Below are 24,814 nucleotides of genomic sequence, written 5' to 3' on the forward strand. Positions count from 1 at the left end.
AGAGAGTTTGACTCCTAACCCTAGGGTTGCGAGTTCAAGTCTCAGGCCGGCAATACCACAACTTAGGTGTCCTTGAGCAAGGCACAGAACCCCCAACTGCTCCCTGGGCACCACAGCATAAATGGCTGCCCACTACTCCGGGTATGTGTTCACAGTGTGTGTGTGTGTGTGTGTGTGTGTTCACTACTTGTGTGTGTGCACTTTGGATGGGTTAAATAAAGAGCATGAATTCTGAGTATGGGTCACCATACTTGGCTGTATGTCACTGTCATATATAGATGACATTTAGGCTACCGTTAAAAAGTTTTGGGTTAGTTTTTTTTTTTTTTTTTAGACTTTGTTTTTTTTTATTCAGCATGTATTTAATTGATCAAAAGTGCAGGATCCCAAAAAAAATCTTTATATCATAAGTTACACACTGACAGCTCTTGAGTGATTGTTGTAGATACTGTTGCTGTGGCAGGTTGATGTTCAGATGTCATGTCAGTTCACCTCTAAAGAGGAAAAACTAGAAGTATTGGATTACTGGAATCACTGGAATTGATCCAGGCCGCAAAGCAGACCATTTTACTTCATTAACTGCATCCAACAGAAAGGGCATCAGTATGTACTGGTTTGAGTGGGATGTGTCAAGAAGGTTGTACAGCCCCAGATGCCCAGGACTCTTCTCTGTCTCCACTCAGTGTTGAAAATGAAAGGAAAGTAAGTCAGATCTGCAGTGGAATCTGGTAAACAGTTTAATTAATGTGTAAGGTGTGGCAGACCGCTGCATGCAGTTTACATGTAGAAGACTACTTGTGTGTGTCCATTTATAACTTCCCACCCTTGAATGATTGCCATTCAGTCTGTGCCAGTGAGAGCTTCATTTAATTTTAGCCTGTGTATCCGGAGTCCATTTGAATTTTCCTCTCAGTATTTTGTAACATGAGAGTTTTTGTGTGCCACTAAGACGAGGGTTTGGAATGAGACTGATGCTGCTCAAAGCTGTTGAAGGGGCACCGCAGACCATGGTCAGGGTTCCGCCACATTTCGTTTTTTTACCGGAATGGAAATAAGGTTGTGAGAGGTAGAAGTACAATGCGTTTAATGAGTTGTACTGCTTTTTAACAACATGTCAATTGTTCAGCTGATGAAACTTTCCAGAAAACTTACAGTAGACAAAAAACTCTACAGAACAGTTTTGAAAACGACGTCTGATCTATGACCTTTTCACAGTGTATCTCACACAGCCTAGTTTTCTTCAATTGAAAAAAATTCTGTGTGTCATCCACTCTGACTAATGTCTGTTGCATTTCTTCCTCATTTATACCATCAAGTTATTTCATTACGTGCATTACCCCTTACAGTCAAAGTCCGATTTCCGCTCCATTCAGAAATGCAACAACATTCACACTGGATTGTGCTCTGAAGCTTTTAAAGAATTTTTTTTTAATTTTGTCATAATTCACCCACCCGAATCTTCTCCAGAACATAAAAGGAGAATTTTTAAAGAATGTCTTTTCAATGCAACAAAACATATTTATATATTTTTTTATTTTCGATTTAATTTAGATTTGTGTAATATTATTTTATGTTTAAAAATGTTATTGTTTTCTATATTTGTATTATTAAATATTATATATAATTATGATTATTTGTAAAAATATATATATATTATACGTTTACTGCAAATAACATTTAGCATACTCTTGGTTATGACAGTGTTGGACAATCATGAAAGACAATCATGAAAAAAAAATTTTGATACAGATTTTAATACAGATAATTCTAAATTTTAAACAGAAATGATGAGGAAATTATTATTTTATTTGCCCTTTATCACATTACCTGAAATCATATTAATGTGAGAATCTTTTCGAGGTGTTCATTAACACACAGCACTATGTACATTGCAACATCTAGTGGATTTGATGGACAATGAATGTAAGTGTTATGCTTGAGTGCAGTATGTGTGTGTGCGTGCATGTGTGTGTGTTCGGAGGGAGGGAGGGGCTGTTTCCTCGTGCCTTTGTGGCAGAGTTTCAGTCAGTCTGAAGTTTATAGAGGACCGGAAGGCTTGAATGCTGAAAACTGCTGTTATATTTCTCATTGTCCTGGGATTATTTGGGCTCATTTTAACGAACAGAAGGTGAGATTACTTTGGCTTGACCACGATCTCAGTCTTACCCCTGCTAATACTGTTTTCATTCGTTAACATGGTCTATTTAGATATTGTGACAGTATAATGAAACTTGGCAACAGCACATTAGCTGGAAGAGCTTTTATGTGTATTAACACAAATGTGTTCGTCTTTCTTCTCTGTGACAGTGGTTACTTTGAAAATGAAACATTTTTTTATAGAATAATTGAAATCAGAATGCATTAGTGAATATTTCATATGATATTTTGATATTTTAAGGTTCCGCTTTAGATTTATTCTACATAGATATGTCCATCTCAGACATTTGGTCACCTGTCTGTTACATTTTAGCTAATTTTGTAATGTGTTTGTTTGCCAACATGGATGAACAAGTTCAAGCAGTTCACATTTTTCAGTCTTGTTAGTTTGCTTTTTTCATCTAGCACCATTGCATGATAAAGAAAATGCATTTTGCATGTATGTTAATTTCTAACTTCCTTCACGATTATTTATTGCCTGTCTGTGTTTCTCTGTTGCATGACAACTCCGAAAACTTTTGCTAACTACTTCTGCTCCTTATGGTCAGTTCCCATCTCCATTTGCAAACTAAATGAGCTGTTCTTATCTGTTCTGTTTTGGTTGTTACTTTCCCACAAGGTTTTTATTGATAGTACAGTACCAAAATGCAGCCATATTCAAATATACATTTATGGTGGATTTCCCATAAACTAGAAATTTTACTATCCAAATTAAGGTTGATTTTTTTTAAGTCGCAACTACTTAAAACTGGAATTCATGTGTCTTACTTTCATGTACAGAAATGTAAACAGATCTGGAATGTTTTCAGTGACCGAAGGCTAGACATTTCTAGATTTTTTCTTTTTTTTTTTTTTACTGGAACAAACTGCTGTCATTAAACTCAGATACTGATCTGATTTAAGTCATTATCTTGAACTGGACTCTCTGCATATGTCAAGTCAAACCACAGACTTTTTTATTCCTTTCTAAACTTAGCCAGGAATGCCAAAGTTGGCACACCCCTGTGTTTTAGACTCGGAAGGCAGAACATTTAGGCTTTTTCCAATGCAAACATTTTAGCTGCAATTATTATCGTAGTTTACATTCACTAGGCCACACGTAGTTTGACATTAACCTGGCTCACTTTTCTACTAATTATAGCTGCAAAAAAACAGCCACACATTTCTAATAGATCTGCATCTGTTATGATGTGGATATTTTGATTTCATGCCATGGTAACTCAGAGGCCAGTTATCAAGTGCATTATTCAGTGCAAATATTTCATGCGGAATTGCTGAACTGACTTTTCCAGTAAATGTACTACATCTGCAGCAGCTTTCAGTCTTTTTTTCAAATTCCATTCACACATCAGCAACAACATTTAGTTACAACTCGGTTGCTGTTTGCTGGAATTGTCATTTAAACACTTTCAATGGAAAAGTCATTGGTATAAATGTTAAAAATGCTAGTAATTTGTCTTGTGTGAGATAACATAAAACATAACTGACAGAGCTTTCAGTGAGACATCTCTTCCAGTAATCTGTCGAATAATTTCTTCATCTTCTCAATTGAGAATAGCTCTTTATTTCAGCATCCATCCAGTTTGATGAAATTTCTTTCCACAGCTTAGATAATTATAATCTTCGAGTCCTGTGCTACAGGTGTACAACTACATGGCCTGGAGAACTGCGTCAGCAGACTTCTTATGTTAGAGTCAGTCGTCTAACCTTGTACTTGTACAATGTTTTTCACACATAGCCTCAGAACTTTTCCGGTAATGTTGCAACTTCTTCATTTTAATAACAACCCTCGTCACACATGACCTCTTAATAGAAAAATGTTGATGAATGTACTGATAAGACTGAACGTGTGAAAGTACTCAATGTAAGTCAGAGTTAAATATCAACAATTTATGTTGTATGTTGATGCTTTAGTAAGAAAGTACTGTCAATGTCTATTCGTCACACATTTTTATGCATTTTTAGTTATTATGAAATGGTATGTATTAATGCAAACCCAATTTAAATAAAAATGTTGGTGGTGCTTGCCCCTGCAAAATTCCTTGTCACAGTGCTATAGTGATGTTGATGGTTGCTAGGGTGTTGTGAATGGTTGTTAGGTGTTTGCCTGGGTCAGAGTTTAATACATAAGCTCCAGGAGTTTGTTCAAATACAGAAAAAGTTATTATGTACACACAGGCAAAAAAAAAATGAAATAATAGTAATAATAATTTTAAGTGTTGGCCTTGATGGTCTTGGGGATATTACAAAAATATTTATTTAAGAGACTGAAATTTTCTGGGAAATGCAGGCATTTAGAGGCATTCTTTGGTCCATAAAAGAAAGCTTGTTTCAATCCTGGCCACAAACTGAGCCGAAACTGAGAAAAATGGGACAATCACACATGACGCTGTCCTTAAACCATCACCACCACCACCACCATATATTTACTTCCAGCACAACAGCAGCATTCATCCTCAGACATGGACAGTCCCATGCAGCCTACTGGCCAATGATGTTTCCAGTGAAGAAAAGGGGGCCAGATGAAGCTGGGAAGGCAATAGAAAGACTCTCTTTGTGCTCCCTAATGCATAAACATCCCCATGCTTTAATTTAACAAGACATGGGCAGGACACCATTTGCATGGGGCCTGTAACAAGATGGTTTACAGCGGAAAGCGAAAGACTTGTGTGTCCTGTTCATTGCACCCAAATAAGGAATGGTCCATTGGTTTGAACGCTAGTATAGTTATTGTTATTTTTTTTATTTTTATAGATATCGTTCTTGGTATGAATACGCTTGGACTCTATTGTGAGGTTAATACAGTATGTGCGGTGGTCGAACAGGATGAATAACCTGAAAGAGGAATCTAAACCAGGGTTGCAGCTACAGTTCCTTAATGTGTTATGACTTTTGACTTTAGTGTGCACTAATGAAGTCAGTGGCCTCACAGATCTTGCAGTGGCATTTTATCTTGTCTGCAAACTTTATGCATTTGTTTTATTTCATGAAGTATGGTAGAGCATCGCCCTTTTAGAAGAAAGTCACTTCTTTTAGTGGTTGTGTTTGCAGCTCTACTGTGCCTAACTAATTGGGGAAATATCATATGTCAAAAACTGCTTGCCAAACTCATTTAAATATTTCAAATCCGGAACAAAACCTGACATAAAAGTCACCGGGGGTGTATTTTTAGCAATAGCCAAAAAGAAAAACATTGCATGGGTCAAAATTATCCATTTTCCATCCAAGTAAAGATCATGTTCCATGAAGATATTTCGTAAATTTCCTATTTACTGCATTGCTAAGAACTTCATCTGGACACCTTTAAAGGTGGATTTCTCAGTATTTAGATTTATTTTATTTTTTTTGCACCCTCAGATTCCAGATTTTCAATAGTTGTATCTTAGCGAAATATTATCCAATCCTAATAAACCATACATCAATGGAAAGCTCATCTATTCTTATCTCAATTTTTTTTTTTAATTACACTTAAAGTGCACTTCACTAAAACCCGCCCTTTACACGCCATCATTTCACCAACAAAGAGAAGTTATAAGAAAACTAATAAGAAATAAGTCACTGCTTTGTTAAATATTTAAATCCAAAAGCATTCATGTTTTACTATATTAAGTTATACATTGATTATAATTCATTAATGTATCAGGATTAAGTTACCAGGGAAAGTAACTGTTTGCGTTACTGTTTAAAAAAAAAGTTGCTATTTGTCAAAGAATTTGAATTTTTTTTTAGCAGTTTTAACAAGTCAGTTGAAATGAGTAGAACAGACTGGTGTTCGTACATAACTTTCGATATTTATTGCACGTCAACAGACAGCAAGAGTTTTATCCTGCACTTCAACTATTATCTTTGTAAGAAAAGTGTTTTTGGCCACTAGCTTTGTAGATGTGTGTGTTGTTGTGAGATGCTTCATTAAATTAGATTGCTTACAACGGATGTCGACAAAGTCTTTGCTCCTGGACATAATATACACATTACACGTACTTGTCTTTGACCACAATGAATTTGTAGTGCTTATATCTCCACCTTGAAAATGTCAACCTGACTCGCCATCTTTGCTGTAAATCTCTGTTTAGCTGTTGCGTGCGTGTTTGTGTGGCACCGCTGGCGCATGTGCTGGCATGTGTGTAAAAACACTGGCTCTGATTGGCTACCATGAAACACATGACTCTGCCTTAGCCAATCATAATCGTTTATATCGTTATTAACCCACCTCCTCACTAGCTGTGTGAGCCAGGGGTGCGTTCGGATTATACAGTTTATTCAATCAATGCATAGATACGCACCGCATTTAATGTCCAGTAATGTTAACGGCATTGTAACGACGGGAAAAGTAATTAATTAGATTACCCGGTTACTGAAAAAATAACGTCGTTACTTAACGCCATTATTCTAAACACTGCTTATGACAGATAAAATATGTTACTAAATTAGTACACAATTGTGATAGAGATTAAGAGCTGACATCTGATTTCTTCAAGTAGTCGCATTTACCATGTTAACTATGCTAATGTTAATGCCTAGCGTGCATATTGCATCGCTTACAAATATTTCTGCCTGGTTTAGTGATTATAATCCACATTGATCAAGTTATTTCAAACACGCACTGCTGACTGAAAGTGAGTTTTGAGCTCAACTTATTTAAAAAAGTCTTTAATGCTATGTTATAGCTGTTAGCTTTCTGTAATGATCCGCGGCGTTGATGCTCTCATAACCACTCCTCTAGTCCCAGCTGGCCCGTTTTGGCCAAGGTTTTCGATTTCGATTTCTTTAAGGTTGATTTTTTTAAACTCCTCCTTTAATTGACGCTAAACTGTGGTGATTGGTCTGATGACTCAGTCATGAATGGTCTACTGCATGTAGTGCAGGTCAATAACAGAACGCCCATCAATCCATTACTTTAACCACAGCTCGGTGGTATATACCCAAACAGCCATGTTATATGTGTTAGCCCAATGCAGAAACATATTGATAAAGCACTGCAGTTTGTACACGAACGTATTACTGTATTCTTTATCAGAACTACAAGTAATAACAATGACAAGCATTCACTATTCATCCATACATTTCTAGTCAATTGCGAGTGAATAGATATTGCTGTTAGACAGAGACCTACAAGCTGCGCGGAGCGAGCTAAATACGTATTTTGCATGCTACAGTAGGCTTCAGAATACATGACAAGTTTTTAAAAGAATTACTCCACTTTCAGAATAAAAATATCCTGATAATTTACTCACCCCCATGTCATCCAAGATGTTCATGTCTCCCTTTCTTCAGTCGCAAATAATTTATCAGATTTGTAATTTTCTTTGAAAAATAAATACAAAATTATACACTTTTTGCAAGCTTTGTTCAGCTTTGCGATGCGCATGCATACTCCGCGTACAACGGTTTTTGTCTTAAGCTTCCCAACACTTTTCTCCTCCAACTACAAAAACGTCCTACATTGTTGTTTAAAAGTTTTTTTTTTTTTTTTTTTGGAAAGACTGTTTGACCATCCTTGCATGTTCACTTTGTAAACACTGGGTCGGTGCATCTGCAGCGATTTCGGATGATTTTGAAGTTGGTGGAGAAAATTAGTTTTTCGACGTACCCTAACGGATTTCCCCTCACAGTGCAGAGCACAGCGTCTTCTCCACAGGAATCCACCATGGTGTTTGAGGAAAGGGAGGTTCAAGTTTTCCCGGGTCTGCTCAACAAGTGGGCGGGCATAAATATGCTAATGTTTCAGTTTGATGTCACCTTGAAAAAGCTAAGGATTCGTTTTAAAAACAACTCATTTTCATGACTCAAGAGTCAGAAAAAACATTATACATGGTGCACTTTTAGATTTCAAACTTTGCAGGATGTTTTCATTCACTTCCATAATAGGGGCACTTTAAGACTAGTTTTGTGGTCACATATTTCAGGTTTGTATAAAGCCAGTCCACGTTGAATAGGCACAAGTGTGCATTTCAGAACATTGACTGTTTGGGCTGCATCTGTGCAGGTTTAGTGATGCAATGACTTTACCAATTGGCTATTAAGAAAACTGGACACACTGAATCGTGTGTTGTGGTTTCTCCCATACTTACTAATATGAGTGAATGGTACAGTATAGGTTAATGCGAGCGAAATTCAAAATGAACCCTGTTTACTTCCTCAATACACATTCCTCATCTGATTGTGAATTGTGAATTTATTGGTGCATGTCTTTAAAAAAAAAAATTAAATAATGTAATACTTTAATGTTTTCTTTTCTGTTGATGTCTTTGCACAGGGAGATAGTATTAGCTAATAGAGATACTTGCATACTTGCATTAGCTTTGAAAACATGCTTTCAGTCTGGCTTCATTCTGGTATGTAGCATTCAAGATCGAGTCAGTTCCCGTCCTTAATTGTATTTTCTTGTTGCATATCCTGCTTCACATGAAAGTACATTACGGAAACAAAAGGGGAATTCTGAAATGGAATTCACAGTAACATTTTACAGTAACTTAACATCAAAATCTTTTGCTCTGCCTCTGAAATTACTTTACCTTTTGCGTGACATCACCAGGTTCTCTTATTTTATTGACCTCTTAGTTTTTTGTCCTCTTCCTCCAAAAACCTGCCAAAGAATTTTTCTGTGATCCAGACGTTTTCTGATGGATAAACCCACGTCCCATATTTTTATCTTGTTTTAATTTAATTTAATTGTAATTTATTTTATATTTGTGAAGTTATGGAAGTACAATGACTTGCAAAGTCATTTCATGTTGACTTGATGCTTGTACTACAAACTGTATTAATTAATAGATCTGTGTCATTATTTTATGGGTTATGGTCATGTCTGTACTTCTTTGTTTTTTCTAATTCTTTTCCAAAAGACTTTGTTAATTTTTATGAGAGCAGACTGTATCACTAGTCCAACTTCTGCAGTAAAATATAGCTTACTGAAATGTTGTTCTTGTTGTTTTGAAAAGTTTGTTTTTCTTCTACAACGTGGGAACCAAGATCATTTTCATGTAGTTATTTTAAAACCGATCACTGTGTTGCACATGAAAAAAAAGATCTGCCATTTTTAGATCTGTACTTTTCAAGGTCAGCTGTCATTGTCTACAGATACGTGCATGCCTTACCATATTTGCCAAAGCTGTTTTTCAGGAAACATTTCTTGGTTGAGGTGAACAAAAAAGCTTCCTCATAGCAGGTTGAATATTAATCATCCAAACAAGCTGGTTATTTGTCTGTTCTGCATTAGACACAGAGGAACTTGTGGTTATTTTTAGTCTTTGTTTCAAGTTTAAGTCACTTTTAGTTTCAAGGCCACTTTTATACCAGCCCTGACTGATATCAGGAGCACAGAAAACAGACCTCTTGCATTTCACTTCTGCATAAAGTGTATTTACCAGAACACTGTTAGTACTGCATGTTCTTGCCACTCAACTGAAGTTTGCACACAGTATGGCTTATAAGCATTTCGATAAAACAAACTGCTTTCGAAACTGCTACCATCCCACTTATTCCCATCCTTTTTTTCTGTCCTTCAGCCGTTGCTAGCCATATTCCTAATGAGCAAGATCATCGCACTGAGAAGTTGAGTCATGGTTGTAGATTCATCAAAAAGAGCGTTACTGGAGTAAATGGAAGAGTTACAGGCCGACGGATTCCACCCCATCTCAAACCACAAGGTATGGATAGATGCACCCCGTATGCACAGACACACAAGTCCTTCCAAAATTCAACAGAATACATGCTAAAGAAGTAGCAGAAATACATGCAAAACTCAGCCATGGTGGTAAATTGACATTTATGCTTCCGTGGAGAACCTTTAATATCCCTCGAACCTTACCATTGCACAAAAGGCTCTTTATAATGGAAAAGAATGTACTTTTGATTATTAAAATGTTCTTCACACTTAAAAATAAAAAGTTATTTTAAGAACTGTTCACTTTGAGGAACCCCAAATGGTTCATCTATGGCATAATAGTTAAAGCTCTTTCTGAAACCTTTTTTTAAACACATCTTCCCCTTTATAACAGGCCCTGGACACTGAATGTTACCATTAACAGGATTCAAATCAGCGTGGCTACTGATTAATGCTGAAGTAGCAGTGCTGTACAACACCCTCATAGCGCCCCTGAACCTGTGCTCGATCACTAAGCAGATTCTCTGTCGTGTTTGAAAAGTGTGAATGATTTCCTTGTGATAAGAGTCACAGTTAAACCTCTGTGAATTAAAAAAAATAGTCTATAGGTGCTTACAGACACTAAAGTTCTGCACTGTCATCGCTCTGCATATTTCCTGAAAAGTATTCAGGGCATCTGCTGCGGATATGATTAACAGAAAGGCATCAAGCTCCTCTTTTATAAAACTAATGTAAAATGAAAAGCAAAAAGCCCACTGACATAAACCTCAAAGACCACATTTAGTGAATTAGAGATGTATGAAATGTATCCACCGTATCAAACTGACTTAGATCAGCTGTCAGATACACGTCATCTCAACTTTCCGAGTATTTCAGGTTCCATCTCTATATACTAAAGCTACACTGCCACCTTGTGGTGACCATAGGTGTCCAGTCCTTCTCTTGGAGGGCCAATATCCTGTAGAGTTTAGCTCCAAAACACACTTTCTTGAAGGTTCCTAGTGAGTCTGAAGACCTTGATTAGCTGATTCAGGTGTGTTTCATTGGGTTTGAAGCTAAACTCTGCAGGGCAGTGGCCCTCCCTTCTGCAATAACCCAAGTGCTTCCTTAAAACAACTTAGGGGATTTCCCACGTTTATGTTCTGTTTCGGCACTTTGTTTTACACTTCCTTAAATGCGATTAAAGGTGTAGTGAAAGCTCGAGGGATGGTTTGCCTTTAAAGGTACAATTTGTAAGATATTTGCAGTAAAATATCCAAAACCACTAGGCTAGTGTTATATATTTCGTCCAGCTGATTATTAACAATATCTCTAATGCTTTCAACTACTTGTAAATCATGAGAAAATTCCCATTCTAAACAGTGACACAGGGCAGTGCAGTCGCCTGTCAATGATGTTAGTTACCCTTTGTGACCGCCTTTACTGACGTAGAAACCACATGACAACAGTGTCATGGACAAATGTGGAAGTAGCTTCGCGACAAATTTAAACTAGAAAGAGTTGCCGATCTCGCTATTATAACGATCAACAAGCTTCTATTCTCTAGACCCGCGCGAGGACACGTCTGATCCATAGTCTGATCGCGTCTTTGATTTGACTTTGTATGTAATGTACTCGTGCAAATCATTGAACTCGCGTTAAATCCATGATTTATCTTTCCTTCTAATTGATAGCCGTCAGCTGTTGGGTAGAAGACAACAAATCCCCTAATTCCATGCTCCTTCTTAGCGTCATCAAACCACGCGATTGTTATTGTTTTGATAGTGCGCCCTCTAGTGGCAGGTCCAACAACCTGTACCTTTAAGCAAGACATGTAACTAAACCAGGGCACTCGTTCCTGTAAATTTATGCTGCTTATGGCGTGGAGATTGTGGAACCTGATTCCACTCACACTGGTCATGTAATGGTATTCTTGGATCATGTATAATGAGTAAATATTGGTTTGTTACATTAGCATAGTAAACATAATCTGTTTTTCCTGCAGTGCCTCCTAAGCCAGCACACCTTCAGAGTACGGTGACGGAAGTCTCCTTTCCTCTGGCTGCTGGAACGTCACCCATCGATCCCAGCATGGAGGGGGGAGGAGTAGGAGGAGCAAAAGGGAGGGGCCTAGTGTCTGACCTCATCAGTCGCTTTGAGGAAAACAGGTACACTTGTGAACAATATCTCCCTCTCTTTCCTCTGTTCGCTGATATGTACTATATATACTGACATAAGTTTACTGTTTCTTTCATCTTGTTTGCTTTTGGTCGCTTTGGACAAACATGTCTGGCTGTTATATGATCAGACATATTTCAGATGTCTCATATATTCATATATTCTGCCCTTACTGTAGCTTACAGTTTGAGGAAGTTTTATTATAGTGTTTTCTCATTAGTACACTACTCTTCAAAAGTTTAAGTCAGTAAGAATTTTTTTAATGTTTTTGAAAGATGTTTCACCAAGGCTGCATTTATTGAATAAAAAAACAGTAAAAACTGAAATATTATTGCAATTAATAGTAACTGTTTTTGTGTATTTAAAAAGAATGTATTATTGTGATGCGAAGCTGAATTTTGAGCAACCATTACTCTGATGTTTTCTTTGATGCTCAAGAAACATTGCTTATTATCAATGTTAAAAACATTTGTTTGGAAACCATGATACATTTTGTTTTTTTAGCATTCTTGAATAGAAAGTTCAGAAGAACAGCATTTATGACATCAAATCTTTTGCAACATTATAAATGTCTTTCCTGTTACTTTTGATACGTTTTGTGTATCGCAAGTATATAAAAGTATACCTATAAATAAAATTATTCATTTGTATATTGTTTGTACGATATATAGAGGAAAATATTTTGAAATCAGAGTAAGCTGTGTAACGTGTTTAAAGTACTGTAAAGAAATGTCTTCCCTGATATTACACAAGAAGATCAAAAAGCAGAAGCTGGTTTTACTCTAACGTTCTGTTCAGAGTTTCTCAAGCATTGTGAAAAGAACTGGTTTTGTATTTGACGTTTACTGTTGTATGTGATGAAACTTTAACATAGGAGGTAAGGCTGATTTATCAATTTATGTCTAGCCATCGTTTCCTCACTGTTAGCTCGGGTACAACTTTTTTGAAAGTGCTTAAAGTGCATTTCAACAGTGCAATGATTTAGACTTTTTCCCTGGCTCATGCCTTACTCTACAGTATGTTTTACTTTTACTGCTGCAAACAGAGCTGTTCAGTCATTTGTAGGACAACCTGAAGGCTATTTCACCAAGGCCTCTAGAATTTCTAACGGGCTTTAAGAGTAAAATAAGATCTGTTGTTCCTATTATTTGAAGAGACTTTCATATTGCATTCTAAAACATAAATTACACACTGTTGTGAATTTTGAATTATTGAATGATTTTAAAAACATAGGTTGATAACAAGTTGCTAAATATTCAGTGCCCGAAATTTGAGGTGTGATTGTATGTAATTGTTCTGTAGCAAAACAATTGTGAAAGTCTCTTCAAGTAACATGAAATTCCCAATATACTATATTATTGGCAAAATTATTTTAATATGAATGCATTTAATTATTTATTAAACAATGGTGTCTTCTATCACATGGCTTTTGCTGCTGTTTTATGAAATAAGCCTCTTGAGACAGTGCTTTACTGTTTTTACTATGGTTACATGGATTTAAACACTAATAACTCCCCTTAACCTTTTTTTGCATGATACTCATTAACTTCATCTGCTATAAGTCTGTAGCTCAGCATCGGTGTAGTTCGTATGAAATGATATGGCCACTGTAACAAAATAGACTGACCATTAACATCAGTTCCGCTCAAATAAACCCCTGCGAGCCCTTATCCTGTTTTGCCTGCTGGTCTAGTGCCATTGTGTTGTGTGTGGGTCAGAATATGTGCAGGAATTCATCCTGTAAGCTATGGAGCAAAGGGAGAGCGCACGGGTTGATGGAGTAAACCGGGGTCTGATAACTCCTGCAGCTGTCTGGCATGGGCTGACCGAAGAACCCATGACCTCAGACAACTGCACGGGGTTGGTTTACAACCTCATGGAAAAAAAACAATGAAATCCATACCGCCCTACTTGTGTGGTTTCACTTGATAAATTAATTTTGTTTTCTAGATATGCCTTTTTGTGATTGCAGTTCATCATACCAGATTACAAAGACTTACCTTTTGTTCTTTGCGCAGGACAGATTTGAAATGTTTTGAGTCATGCACTGAACAAAATATTAGATAGCACATATTAATCCATCTCAGTGGTCCAGAGCTCAACGGCTTATTAATAGCACTGTGGTGCTCTGTACCCTCAGATCCACATCTCCATTCTCTATCTCACAGGAAACGCTATCTGATCTAGAGGGCAGGTGGGCCATAGACAGGGAAACAGCTGGAGGTGCAGGATATCTGTGTGTGTGTGTGTGTGTGTGTGTGCGTGTGTGTGTGTGTGTGTGTGCATGAACCACAAAGCTTTATATTTTGGCTTAATTTTGTTCGGTTTATGCACGCTTGTGTAAAGTCATGAATGGGTCATGTTTTTACAGTTTACTTATGTGGTTTTGATGAATATGCACAATATATCAGTGATGCACAATATATCAGTGACCATATCACCGATATTCGAATTTTATCATCATAAGAAGCAAATATTATCAAGATTTACTGTTTTTCTATATCATATTTTATATAATACTTATTCAACTATTGTACATTGTAATATTCTAAGGCCTGATTTTACATGTAAAATGCTTATACAGAAACAAGGTAAATCAGGTAAAACCGGCCAAGTAAAAATATTAATTCAGTTATGATATGATATAAAATATTTATTTTAATTTATTTTATTTATATGATATAAAAATATTTATTATTGGTATTGTCACAATTTCTATTTTGTGCATCTCTATTATTTATTGTTCATCAGTCAAAAAAAAAAAAAGTGTTCTTATTACACGGCACTCTGGAATGAATCAATTTTGATTGGTCAGTCGATATACGTGACATGCTCTATCATTTTGAGCCAGAATTCAAAACGAGGCATTTGTTACATTAATAGTTAATTCGATGAGTATTTTTGCCTAAACTTAATATATAATATTTTTTTCTGAACAAAGTGGCTCAACATGATGTCTCATAGTAAAATCATTTAAACTAAAATAATATTTCATGTCCATTTATTTATTTAATAAGCAGCCGTGTAATAAGTGGGTTCCTGTCCAGTCATCCATTCATTATCACAAAATAAACCCCTTCCAGGTGATAAAAGTATGACCAGACTCTCTGGATGGACTGTATATGATCTCTTATATATTTTATAGTTTGCTCCCACTGTTCCTGAAAGACCGTCTCACTCTCTTGAGTGTGTAAATGTGTGTTCCTGCATGTTGGCATGTATTGTAAAGTAGGGCAGCCGTCTCTCATGGGACACTGCAGCCGCATTCTACCTCTCCTCACCCTCCCTGTTCCTCCCATCCTCCTCTTTTCCTCCACTCCTCCCATGACCAGCACATTTACACGTCCCCTGCAAGCACACACATCGCCGCCTCACAAGACACAGGAAGTTTGTTCAACACTTCTTTAAATAGCTTCACATTCACACAAACGACACATCCTTCTCTGCATCTTTCTCTTTCCGTTCGCCAACTCTGTTAGTGGTAAAAGTTGTTTTTTGGAGTTCTCTGACTCTGAAGAAGGTGACCTTCCTCTACTCTGTCTGTCTCTCTCTCTCTTGCTCACAGACACACAGACAGTCGGAGGGAGGGCGCTCCTCTGAAGCAGGTCAGCAGATCTCCCAACTGCAGCCCGGCTCGCAAAAACTACCAGAGACAGACGGAGAAGCCCACAGACTCCAGCTCTGCTGCGAACAGCCCAGATCATGCTCTCACACCCCCCAATGGGGTTCTAAACCAAAATAACAAAGAACAGGACTTGAATCAGGACATGGATGAAATTACACATGACACAGCTCCGGTTGAGAGGACAGACAGCCAGGAACTGGTGAATGGAGATGACAGCGATGGGGCTAAGAAGGAAATTATGGAAGAGGACTGTGTAGACCCGCCTCACGCTCACACGGAACAGGCCGAGGAGGAGAGGAAAGAGCCAGAGCAGCATGACGTTGTGATGAACAGCATCCCAGAGCAGAAGGTAAGATGTGAAAGGAAATTTTGTCGTTTTCTGCAAAGATCCGCTCCGATGTTGTCTGTCTGTGTGAGTGTGAGTGTATTAATGGAGTCGGAAGTGACACTGGCACACAGTTATTTGACACCTCAATGTGCTGTCTCATGTGCCAGATTTACATGCTGACGTTCACATTAGAGCCTGTTTTTTTTGGTTGTTTTCTTGAACCTTTAGACTTGCGACCAGGCCTTCATTTCCTCTGAAGAAAACATTGCACATGGATTAATACTTTCAGTTTTGTTTTTTAAATCACATAGATGTGGACTATTGTAGACTCGGATGACAAAATCTGCCATTATGGTACACTTACGCTCTCAAGCCCTTTTTATATTACTAAAGGGTGAAAATAGCTGCTATATACTGTATTTTAGGGATGTGCATCTCCATAACTGAGGCCGATGCGATACGCATCTCGATGCATAGCCAACGATACGATACATTAAAGATACATGAAGCAGCTAGCGATGCGATACGATACACCTCTGTTACAATGCAGTGCGATCCGATTTCGATTCGATTCAACACGATTCGATGCGGTATGATGCAATGAAACAAATCATGATATGCATTTCATTATGTTACAGATACTTTTATTTCTTTGTTTCAGACAACAAATCATAAATTAACTTAAGTGCCTTCTGATTTGTAGTGCATGACCCTTATACAAATAGGCTTTAGTAGTGCAAAAAAATATTAATTAAAACCAAATGTTTTTTTCCTTTTTTGTCCCTAGTTAAACTTTTAAAAGCTCAAACATTTAACAGTGAAACAATTTAAGGATGCTGCTCAGAGGTAAACTGAAGAAATGTTCCATAACATGCTAGCAGATGAATGTGCTTTCAGCAGACAGGCTTACTCAGTGAACAGAAAACAGGTGCTATTTTGACATAACCAATAATAATACGAAGTACCAAAAAAAAAAAAATTTGTCAGTTATTTCATAACTGTATTCAAATGTAAAAAAAAAAAATAATGAAAATAAAATAAACTAGTATAGGCAGTCAAAGGCTGCTGTAAACCAGACTCATCAGATTAAATTTAACTTAAATATGCTCTTTTAAGGTTTTTCTTAAGAAATATAAGTTGATCCGAGCAGAACTGTTAGGCAACTTCGATTGAAAAAAAGTTTTGATCGTTTGCTCACCCGGCGTCCCGCTAGCAGTGGCAGGTTCAGCTAAATCCGAGTGAGAGGAGGAGGAGGAGGAGGAGGAGGAGGAGGAGGCGGCCGGCGTCTCCAAACTCACACCGTGTCGGCGCTTCAGGTGTGTTGTCAGATTTGTCGTGCTGCCTGTATATTTTATAGCGGCACGACATATTTTACAAATTGCATGGGTTTTATCAAGATTTCCAGCTTTCTTATAAAAGCCAAAGTGTTTCCACACACTGGATTTGTAATTACTTGGTGGAGGATGCAGCTGCTCTACCTCTGCCATGTTAATCTATGTGACTTTCTTGACACGCCCCGGTCTCTGTGGTGTTGTGAAAGGCTACGTCATCACGCAACAGTGAAGAGAGACGTGCTTGAAAAACAGTTTACAAGGGTGAAAACAATCTAAAAATATTATTCCTTTTTAAATAATGAAAGTATAGTTATCTACTAATAATTATAAAGAAATAAATCTGGGTTTACCGATGCAGATATGTTAGAAACGATGCATCGCGATACAAAAGCCAATTTGAATCCGATGCACACTTTTTAAACAGATGCATCGCATCTTTAACTTTTTAAGCCGATGCACCGAGCGAATCGGGGAATCTTCCCATCCCTACTGTATTTGCAAGTATGAATGAAATCTATGTATTTTTTAAGCAAATTAATTTTATTTAATGACATCCTTCCACTAGATCTGGGGTTCGCAAACTGTTGGGCATGCAGTGCTATTTTTAATTTTTCCGGGTAACCACTGTGTCCACCCACCAGCTCAGAGTCTCAATGCAGAATCTTAAATATTTCAGAAGCATATTTTCATAAATAGTTTTTTTTTTTACTTAAAAAAAAATAGCTTATTTTAATGTTTAAATGACACTTTAAATAACAGATTTTCAGTGTGGCCCTACTGAACACTAGTGTATGTCAATGTTGTCGTTCACACACATGGAATATACCGACTGCAAAATAACTGTCATTTATAGCAGTAATTTATTTAGTGCTATGAGCAACAAAAATGCAGAATAAACTATAAGCTGTCATGCCCCCAATTGCGTAGTTTGACTGAAGCTAAACAGACTTTACCACAAGAAGCACCTTGTATGCCCACTTGTGCAGCGTTTGCGCAAATGGTTTGCGGAGCCATGCACATCTGTTATGTGTCTATGAGGAATGAATACTTCAAAATATACACGGGAATGCAGTTGTTCCTATTGCTTGTGTGCCAGTGATTACATGTGTCGATGTTGCTGACCCCTGCACTAGATGATATAGACAATCAAAAGTTGATTAGTCAGTCTCTTGACTGAAATGTATGATATGGTTTTAAAAAGTTAAAAACTTGTGTTTATATTTTTAGTCATGTAATCAGTAAATTGATAAATAAATGAAATAACTTGTTTTGGAATGGATGCGTTGGACTGGATAGTTATAGAAATACAGCCAACAAGTGTCCAGCATTACATGTGTACTCTTTCAGTGTCATTTTAAAAGCATCCCAGCATGCACCTCCTGAAGTTGGTTAAGAAAATGCTTCAAGGCTGGAATCTAGAAAAAGAATACAGTCAAATATAAGGGAGTTACAGAATTGTTTAACATTTTAGGTCACTAAATAGTTCCCATATTTCCATTGTTGGTTATGGTTTTATTAACTTGTTTTATTAACGATTTTAAAACTATTTTTGGTCTTTACATAATTTGCTTGATTCTTTTTGTGTTGTATCATAGTTTAGCTATTATTATTATTATCAGTATCATAATAGTATTATCATTGGTCACCACATAACAAAAGTGGACAAAATAGAAGTGTAGAAGATAATCTTTAATTATTTTAAAGATTAATTACATTTTGAAAATTTTTAATTAGAATGTTTTATTGTTTTACATATGTGTTTTATTATGGTTAATATTATTTGTACATAATACTACATAACTGACTTACCTCCATTTGTGTTATTTCATAGCTTTATTTTTTTTATGTCAAATATGATATTTTAATGTTTTTGATTATTTATTTATCATAAATAATATCATTTTGGTTAGCGTTTTTGGTCACTATGTAATTTATTTTATTTATTTATTTACATACTTCCATTTGAATGGAATTTTAATGGTATTACATTTATAGTAACTTAAAATGTTCTTTAATAAAATGTAAGGACCGATTTTCTGTGAATGTGAAAACACTTGAAGCTTCAAGTACACAGACCCTCCATCCTCTGTCCACACCACTCCCTCTTTAATTAGCTTTACTTGTTTCCTTTTAGCCCTCCTTTCATTTCCTGTCCTCTGAATTACGTTTCAACAATGAGCTTCTTTTGAATTGCACTCAGCTGTGCCAAAACGCTGGATGTATTGGAAGTTAGCTTGGTTTCTTTCATCAGCTAAGATTTAGAGGGTGTCAGAAATAGTGGCTTCTGATAAGAAGAGGTAGACGTGATATGTCTTCAAATTGCTGACAGGAAGATAGTGTACATCAGGAAGTGTACATGTTGGCAGTGTACATCAGGAAGTTCCTTTAAGAGACCTCAGCGTGTACAGCGAGTGCATGCCAGTGGATGTTCGTTTGGGTATGGGTGTGATATAGAGAAAGAAGGGGAAAATGTTATGGGGAGGTGAGCAATGTAGGTGGAGTGGGAGTCAGCCTCTGAATTGGCTTTGCCCTTGACCCTTAGGTTCAGATCTGTTTCCCTTCAGCCATTTGAACTGCTGTGCTGAGCTGGGTGTCACACCAAAGACACATCTGCATTGTTAGTTCCCTCTCAGCACAATCCAACAAACATATCTTGTATAATTTAAGTTAACACAAGCTCAGAATTTTAGACAATCTGAATTATTTATAATGCCTCAAGAAGAGCTGCCAAGGATAGAAAAGTTTAAAAACAAACTTTTGATAATTAAAATGTGAACTTGGTCTACTTTTCATTTTAAAGGGTGAATATAGAATATATCTAAATATATGTGTGTGTGTGTGTGTGTGTGTGTGGAAAAAAAGTTATATTTTGCTAAGAAATCATTATTTTCATTGTCATTTATGCAATTTGAACAAAATGGATCATACTACTATTTGTAGTATTGCTTTTATGTATACTGTTTGTAATTTAAAAACACATTTCATAAATATTTTATATATTTTATATTCTATGTTTTATAATATAGTTGGTGTTGTTGTTGTTTTTTTTAGTGTTAAATATGACATTATTAACCATTATAGATCTTTAAACATCATCATTTTCTTGAAACATCAGGCCAAAGAAACAGACAAAGGATAAAAAATCTGTTGATTTCCATCCGATGAGGTGTTCATATTCAACTACTTTTGTTTAGGAAACCAATGAGCAGAAACTGTACAAGATAGTGAATGAACTTCTGCAGACAGAGAAGGCTTATGTTGCACGACTCAACTTGCTAGATAAGGTAAGTGCTCATTTGGGTATTCAAACATTTTTTGCTTTTTCATGGACTCTAACCAAACTCCTGCGAGAACATGAGCGGGAAACCAGTACTGTTCAGTTAAAGATAGTAGATCATACATCATCTCGTTTTGGCTCTGCAGGTGTTTTATGCCAAGCTGATAGAAGAAGCCAGAAAAGACACGTTCCCCGTGGATGTGGTGAAAAACATATTTTCCAACATCTCTTCCATTCATACCTTCCACAGCCAATTCCTTTTGCCTGACCTGGAAAAACGCATGGGGGAATGGTAAGACATCCCACTCTCTCTTCACAGATATCGGTTTTGGTTTATTCAGTAAGAATATGGTCTTAATGCTCTGAGATTTCTTTCTCTAGGACGGAAACACCTCGCATTGGGGACATCCTACAGAAACTCACTCCCTTTCTGAAGATGTACGCTGAATATGTGAAGAACTTTGATCATGCCATGGATCTCCTGAAGCAGTGGACAGATCGATCACCTCCGTTTAAAGCCATCATTCTGGAAATCCAGGTGATCATTGATGTATTAAGTATTAAACTGCAGTTTATTACTTTCGATACCACGACAGATACATTTCAAAACAGCCAAATTACAGCTGATTTAATCAGTCTGGCAGATATTGCTTTACTCTCTCTGGATATATCTGTTTGTTTTAGTCTTCATATGTGTATGTTTGTGTGCTCAGCGTCAGGAAGTATGTGGCAGTCTGTCGCTGCAGCACCACATGTTGGAGCCCGTTCAGAGAGTGCCACGGTACGAGATGCTGCTCAAAGACTATCTGAAGAAACTTCCTCAGGACCACATAGACCAGCGGGATGCCGAAAGTGAGTTCAGGAGCGAGCAGATTCCTAAACCAGAATTAAAACATGACCATTTCTAAATGTAAAACCCTTGTCTCCGCAGAGTCTTTAGAGATCATTGCCACGGCTGCCACTCATTCCAACACCGCCATTAGGAAAACAGTGAGTGTTTTCCTCTGCCGTACGACTGTAACTCTAGATTACGTCTAATAATAATTTTTTAAAAGAGTCGGTTCAGTCACTTACCGTATTTTCCAGACTTTAAGTCGCACTTTTTTTTATAGTTTGGCTGGTCCTGCGAGTTGTAGTCAGGTGCCACTTATTTATCAAAATTAATTTGACATGAACCGAGAGAAATAAACCAAGAGAAAAACATTACCGTCTACAGCCGCCAGAGGGCGCTCTATGCTGCTCTGTGCTCTTGAAGCCTTCCACTGAGCAGCATAGAGCGCCCTCTCGTGGCTGTAGACGGTAATGTTTTCTCTTGGTTCTTGGTTCTAAATAAATGCGACTTATAGTCCAGTGCGACTTATATATGTTTTTTTTCCTCGTCATGACGTATTTTTGGACTGATGCGACTTATACTCAGGTGCCACTCAATAACTCTGCCTCTTGTTTCAATAACAATCTTCAAAAAATTTAGTTTTGTGGCCTTTCTGTTTAAATTAAAATTAAATTTATGCATTTAGCAGACACTTTTATCCAAAGCGACTTACAGTGCATTCAGGCTATCAATTTCTACATTTCATGTGTTCCCGGGGAATCAAACCCCCAACCTTGTGCTTGCTTGCTTGCTAGCGCAGTGCTCTACCAGTTGAGCTACAGGAACACTATTGTTTATACTGTCTTCTGTCTCTCAGGAAAACCTTAAGAAATTGCTGGAGATTTATGAGATGCTGGGAGAGGAAGAGGACATAGTGAACGCCTCAAATGAGTTAATAAAGGAGGGTCATATTCTAAAACTGGCAGCCAGAAACACTTCAGCCATGGACAGATATCTCTTCCTGGTAAGGACAAGTAACTGTTGTCCATGCTGACGATTTGTAACCATTGATGAGTTAATATGAGTTTTTTTTTTTTGACAATTTATCATCTTAAATCTCTATTAACGTCTTCCCACAGTTCAACAACATGCTGCTGTACTGCGTTCCCAAGTTCAGCTTGGTGGGACAGAAGTTTACGGTCCGCACACGTATCGGGATCGAAGGCATGAAGGTGATGGAGACCTACAATGAGGATTATCCTCACACCTTTCAGGTTTCCGGAAAGGAACGGACACTGGAGCTGCAGGCCAGGTACAGAGCAGACCGTCCGTGCTTGCCATCTTTCTAGAAATGCTGGCATTTTTAATGCATACTGCATCTCATTCAATATAGGTTGTTTTTAATGGTTGCCTTAGGGTAAATGGTTTTAATTGTTGCCTTATTACAGCTCTGAACAGGATAAAGAAAGCTGGATAAAGGTAAAAATGCAATATCAGTTGTCACTTATGTCGATTATAATCAAGTCATTGCAAGTCCATTTTTAAAATTGGCTTCATTTGTGTTTAGGCATTCCAGGAAACAATAGACATCTCCCTCCAGAAAAATGAGACCTTTAAGTCAGCATTCAAAGATGTGGAGGAAGTACCGGTCAGTATGTCCTCTTAGAAGTGTACTATTCACCTCAACTATGTTCTAAAAGAACAAAATGATTGAAATATTATTGAAATTAATAATTAACTGACAAATATTCAGTTATTTCCATTGTTCAAAATTAATAATTAAATGAAAATTACTTAAATCAGTTAAAATGTATTGAAATATTATTGAAATGAATAACATTATAGACAATAAAATGGCATAAGACTGATATTAATTTGAACTTTTTACATTTATTTTTCAGCTAATTTAGTTTTTAAGTTATTTTAATTAACTTAAATGTAATTAATAATTTAAATGTAAATGATTTTTATTTATTTATTTAGCCATTGCATTATGTCTCAATTTTAGAAATAAGTACTATGAATGATAATGCTACTGTTATTCGATGTTTCAGACTAATTGTATAATGCAGAGGGTAATTTTTTGTGTATATGTACTTATGTATGCAATACACACATTCCTAGGAGTATACAGTCACAGTAGTCCAGATTTGTTTGTTTGTATTTGTTTTTATCATATCATGTCTATATTTCCGTGTAGGATCTTAAGATATCAGAGCTGGGTAAAAGAGCCCCTCGCTGGATCCGGGACAATGAAGTGACCATGTGCATGAAGTGCAAAGAGGCCTTTAACGCCATCACACGCAGGAGACATCACTGTCGGGCCTGCGGATACGTAAGTGGCAGCAAACCGAAAGCATTTGTTTTAAATCGCTTTTCATGCTCTGAAATGTCCGTTTCATTCAGGTGGTCTGCTGGAAGTGTTCAGACTACAAAGCCACTCTGGAATATGACGCGAATAAGATGAGCAAGGTGTGCAAAGACTGTTTCTGCATCCTGACCGGCCATAGAGACAGCGAGGAGAGGGAGGGCAAGAAGAAGGGCATTCTAGAGGTGAATTCAGGATCATGTGACCTGAGCTTAAAACTGCATTCTGTTATGTATCAATTACCACGCACTGTACTGTCAGAAAACAGGACATCATATAACCTTTATATATATATATACATATATACAGTTACGGAAGAAATTGCGACGTCCACGAACTGTTGTGGTGAATTCATCAGCGGTAAGATCGGTCGGTAACACTTTATAATAACCTGCAGTAACCATTAACAAACATTCAGTATTGCTTAACAGATCAGTGGTTGATGTATGTTCATAAATATTTGAATGTTTCATTTTTAACAAATTGACATGAATTCATGATCTGTTAACTTAATATTATTAATAAGGCTTATTATAAAGTGTTATCACTGGTACTCTTTATTTTTGAATGTTCTGGTTTGGTAACACTTTAGAAGAGAGAGCAAAGCAACACAGCTGATTATGCAAATCATTTTTAAAATACACGTGTGAAGTGATCGTTTTGCTTGTTCCCTGTTCTAAATTGTCACTTTGTGTATCATGGAGGCAAACTGACTCTTGATGAAATGCTCTTACTTATCATGATTACTGAAAAACTGAAACTTACCCTGTTCTTTGGCTTTTTTTTTGTTATTCTTTGATTTACTCACTTTCAGTGAATGTCAGATTCATATTTCACCTCACAATTACAATAAAAAATAGTAAATTACATTGTGCATAAATTAAACGAAGCCTTGTTATTGAATCCATGTATTTTACTTTTAGTTCTTGTCATTGTTATTTATCATTAAAAGGATGATTGTCATTACAATATAATTTGATTAGTTATTTGATTATTGAAATAAGGCAAATTAAGAGATACTTTAATGATTCATGCATACTTTACAATATTTACAATTTTTAACTATATAGTATGAATTAGGGCAATGCTTGGACCATAATTTTATTTTCACCATGTTTAAGCATATTATTCTCTCTTTTTTTTTGGAATGT

General features: G+C 36.7%; 1 protein-coding gene across 8 annotated transcripts in view; it reads left to right on the plus strand.

Annotated features, from left to right (window-relative positions):
• The window catches only part of LOC127934164 (FYVE, RhoGEF and PH domain-containing protein 4), a 48,333-nt gene that overhangs the window by 20,096 nt on the left and 3,423 nt on the right, over positions 1-24,814 (plus strand). For 7 of the 8 annotated variants that reach the window (XM_052531354.1, XM_052531355.1, XM_052531356.1 and 4 more), the window contains 14 exons: positions 9,666-9,806; positions 11,748-11,910; positions 15,486-15,894; positions 20,402-20,491; positions 20,631-20,776; positions 20,866-21,022; positions 21,198-21,336; positions 21,416-21,474; positions 22,173-22,319; positions 22,435-22,607; positions 22,744-22,774; positions 22,863-22,943; positions 23,496-23,630; positions 23,702-23,848. In XM_052531354.1, the coding sequence (XP_052387314.1) occupies positions 9,666-9,806; positions 11,748-11,910; positions 15,486-15,894; positions 20,402-20,491; positions 20,631-20,776; positions 20,866-21,022; positions 21,198-21,336; positions 21,416-21,474; positions 22,173-22,319; positions 22,435-22,607; positions 22,744-22,774; positions 22,863-22,943; positions 23,496-23,630; positions 23,702-23,848 (2,018 nt within the window). Of the gene's footprint in view, positions 1-1,993; positions 2,129-9,665; positions 9,807-11,747; positions 11,911-15,485; positions 15,895-20,401; positions 20,492-20,630; positions 20,777-20,865; positions 21,023-21,197; positions 21,337-21,415; positions 21,475-22,172; positions 22,320-22,434; positions 22,608-22,743; positions 22,775-22,862; positions 22,944-23,495; positions 23,631-23,701; positions 23,849-24,814 lie in introns of those variants that run through there. The other variant, XM_052531361.1, reaches the window with a different exon arrangement.

The sequence above is a fragment of the Carassius gibelio genome, chromosome A18 (assembly GCF_023724105.1).
Source record: "Carassius gibelio isolate Cgi1373 ecotype wild population from Czech Republic chromosome A18, carGib1.2-hapl.c, whole genome shotgun sequence".
Taxonomy (NCBI): domain Eukaryota; kingdom Metazoa; phylum Chordata; class Actinopteri; order Cypriniformes; family Cyprinidae; genus Carassius; species Carassius gibelio.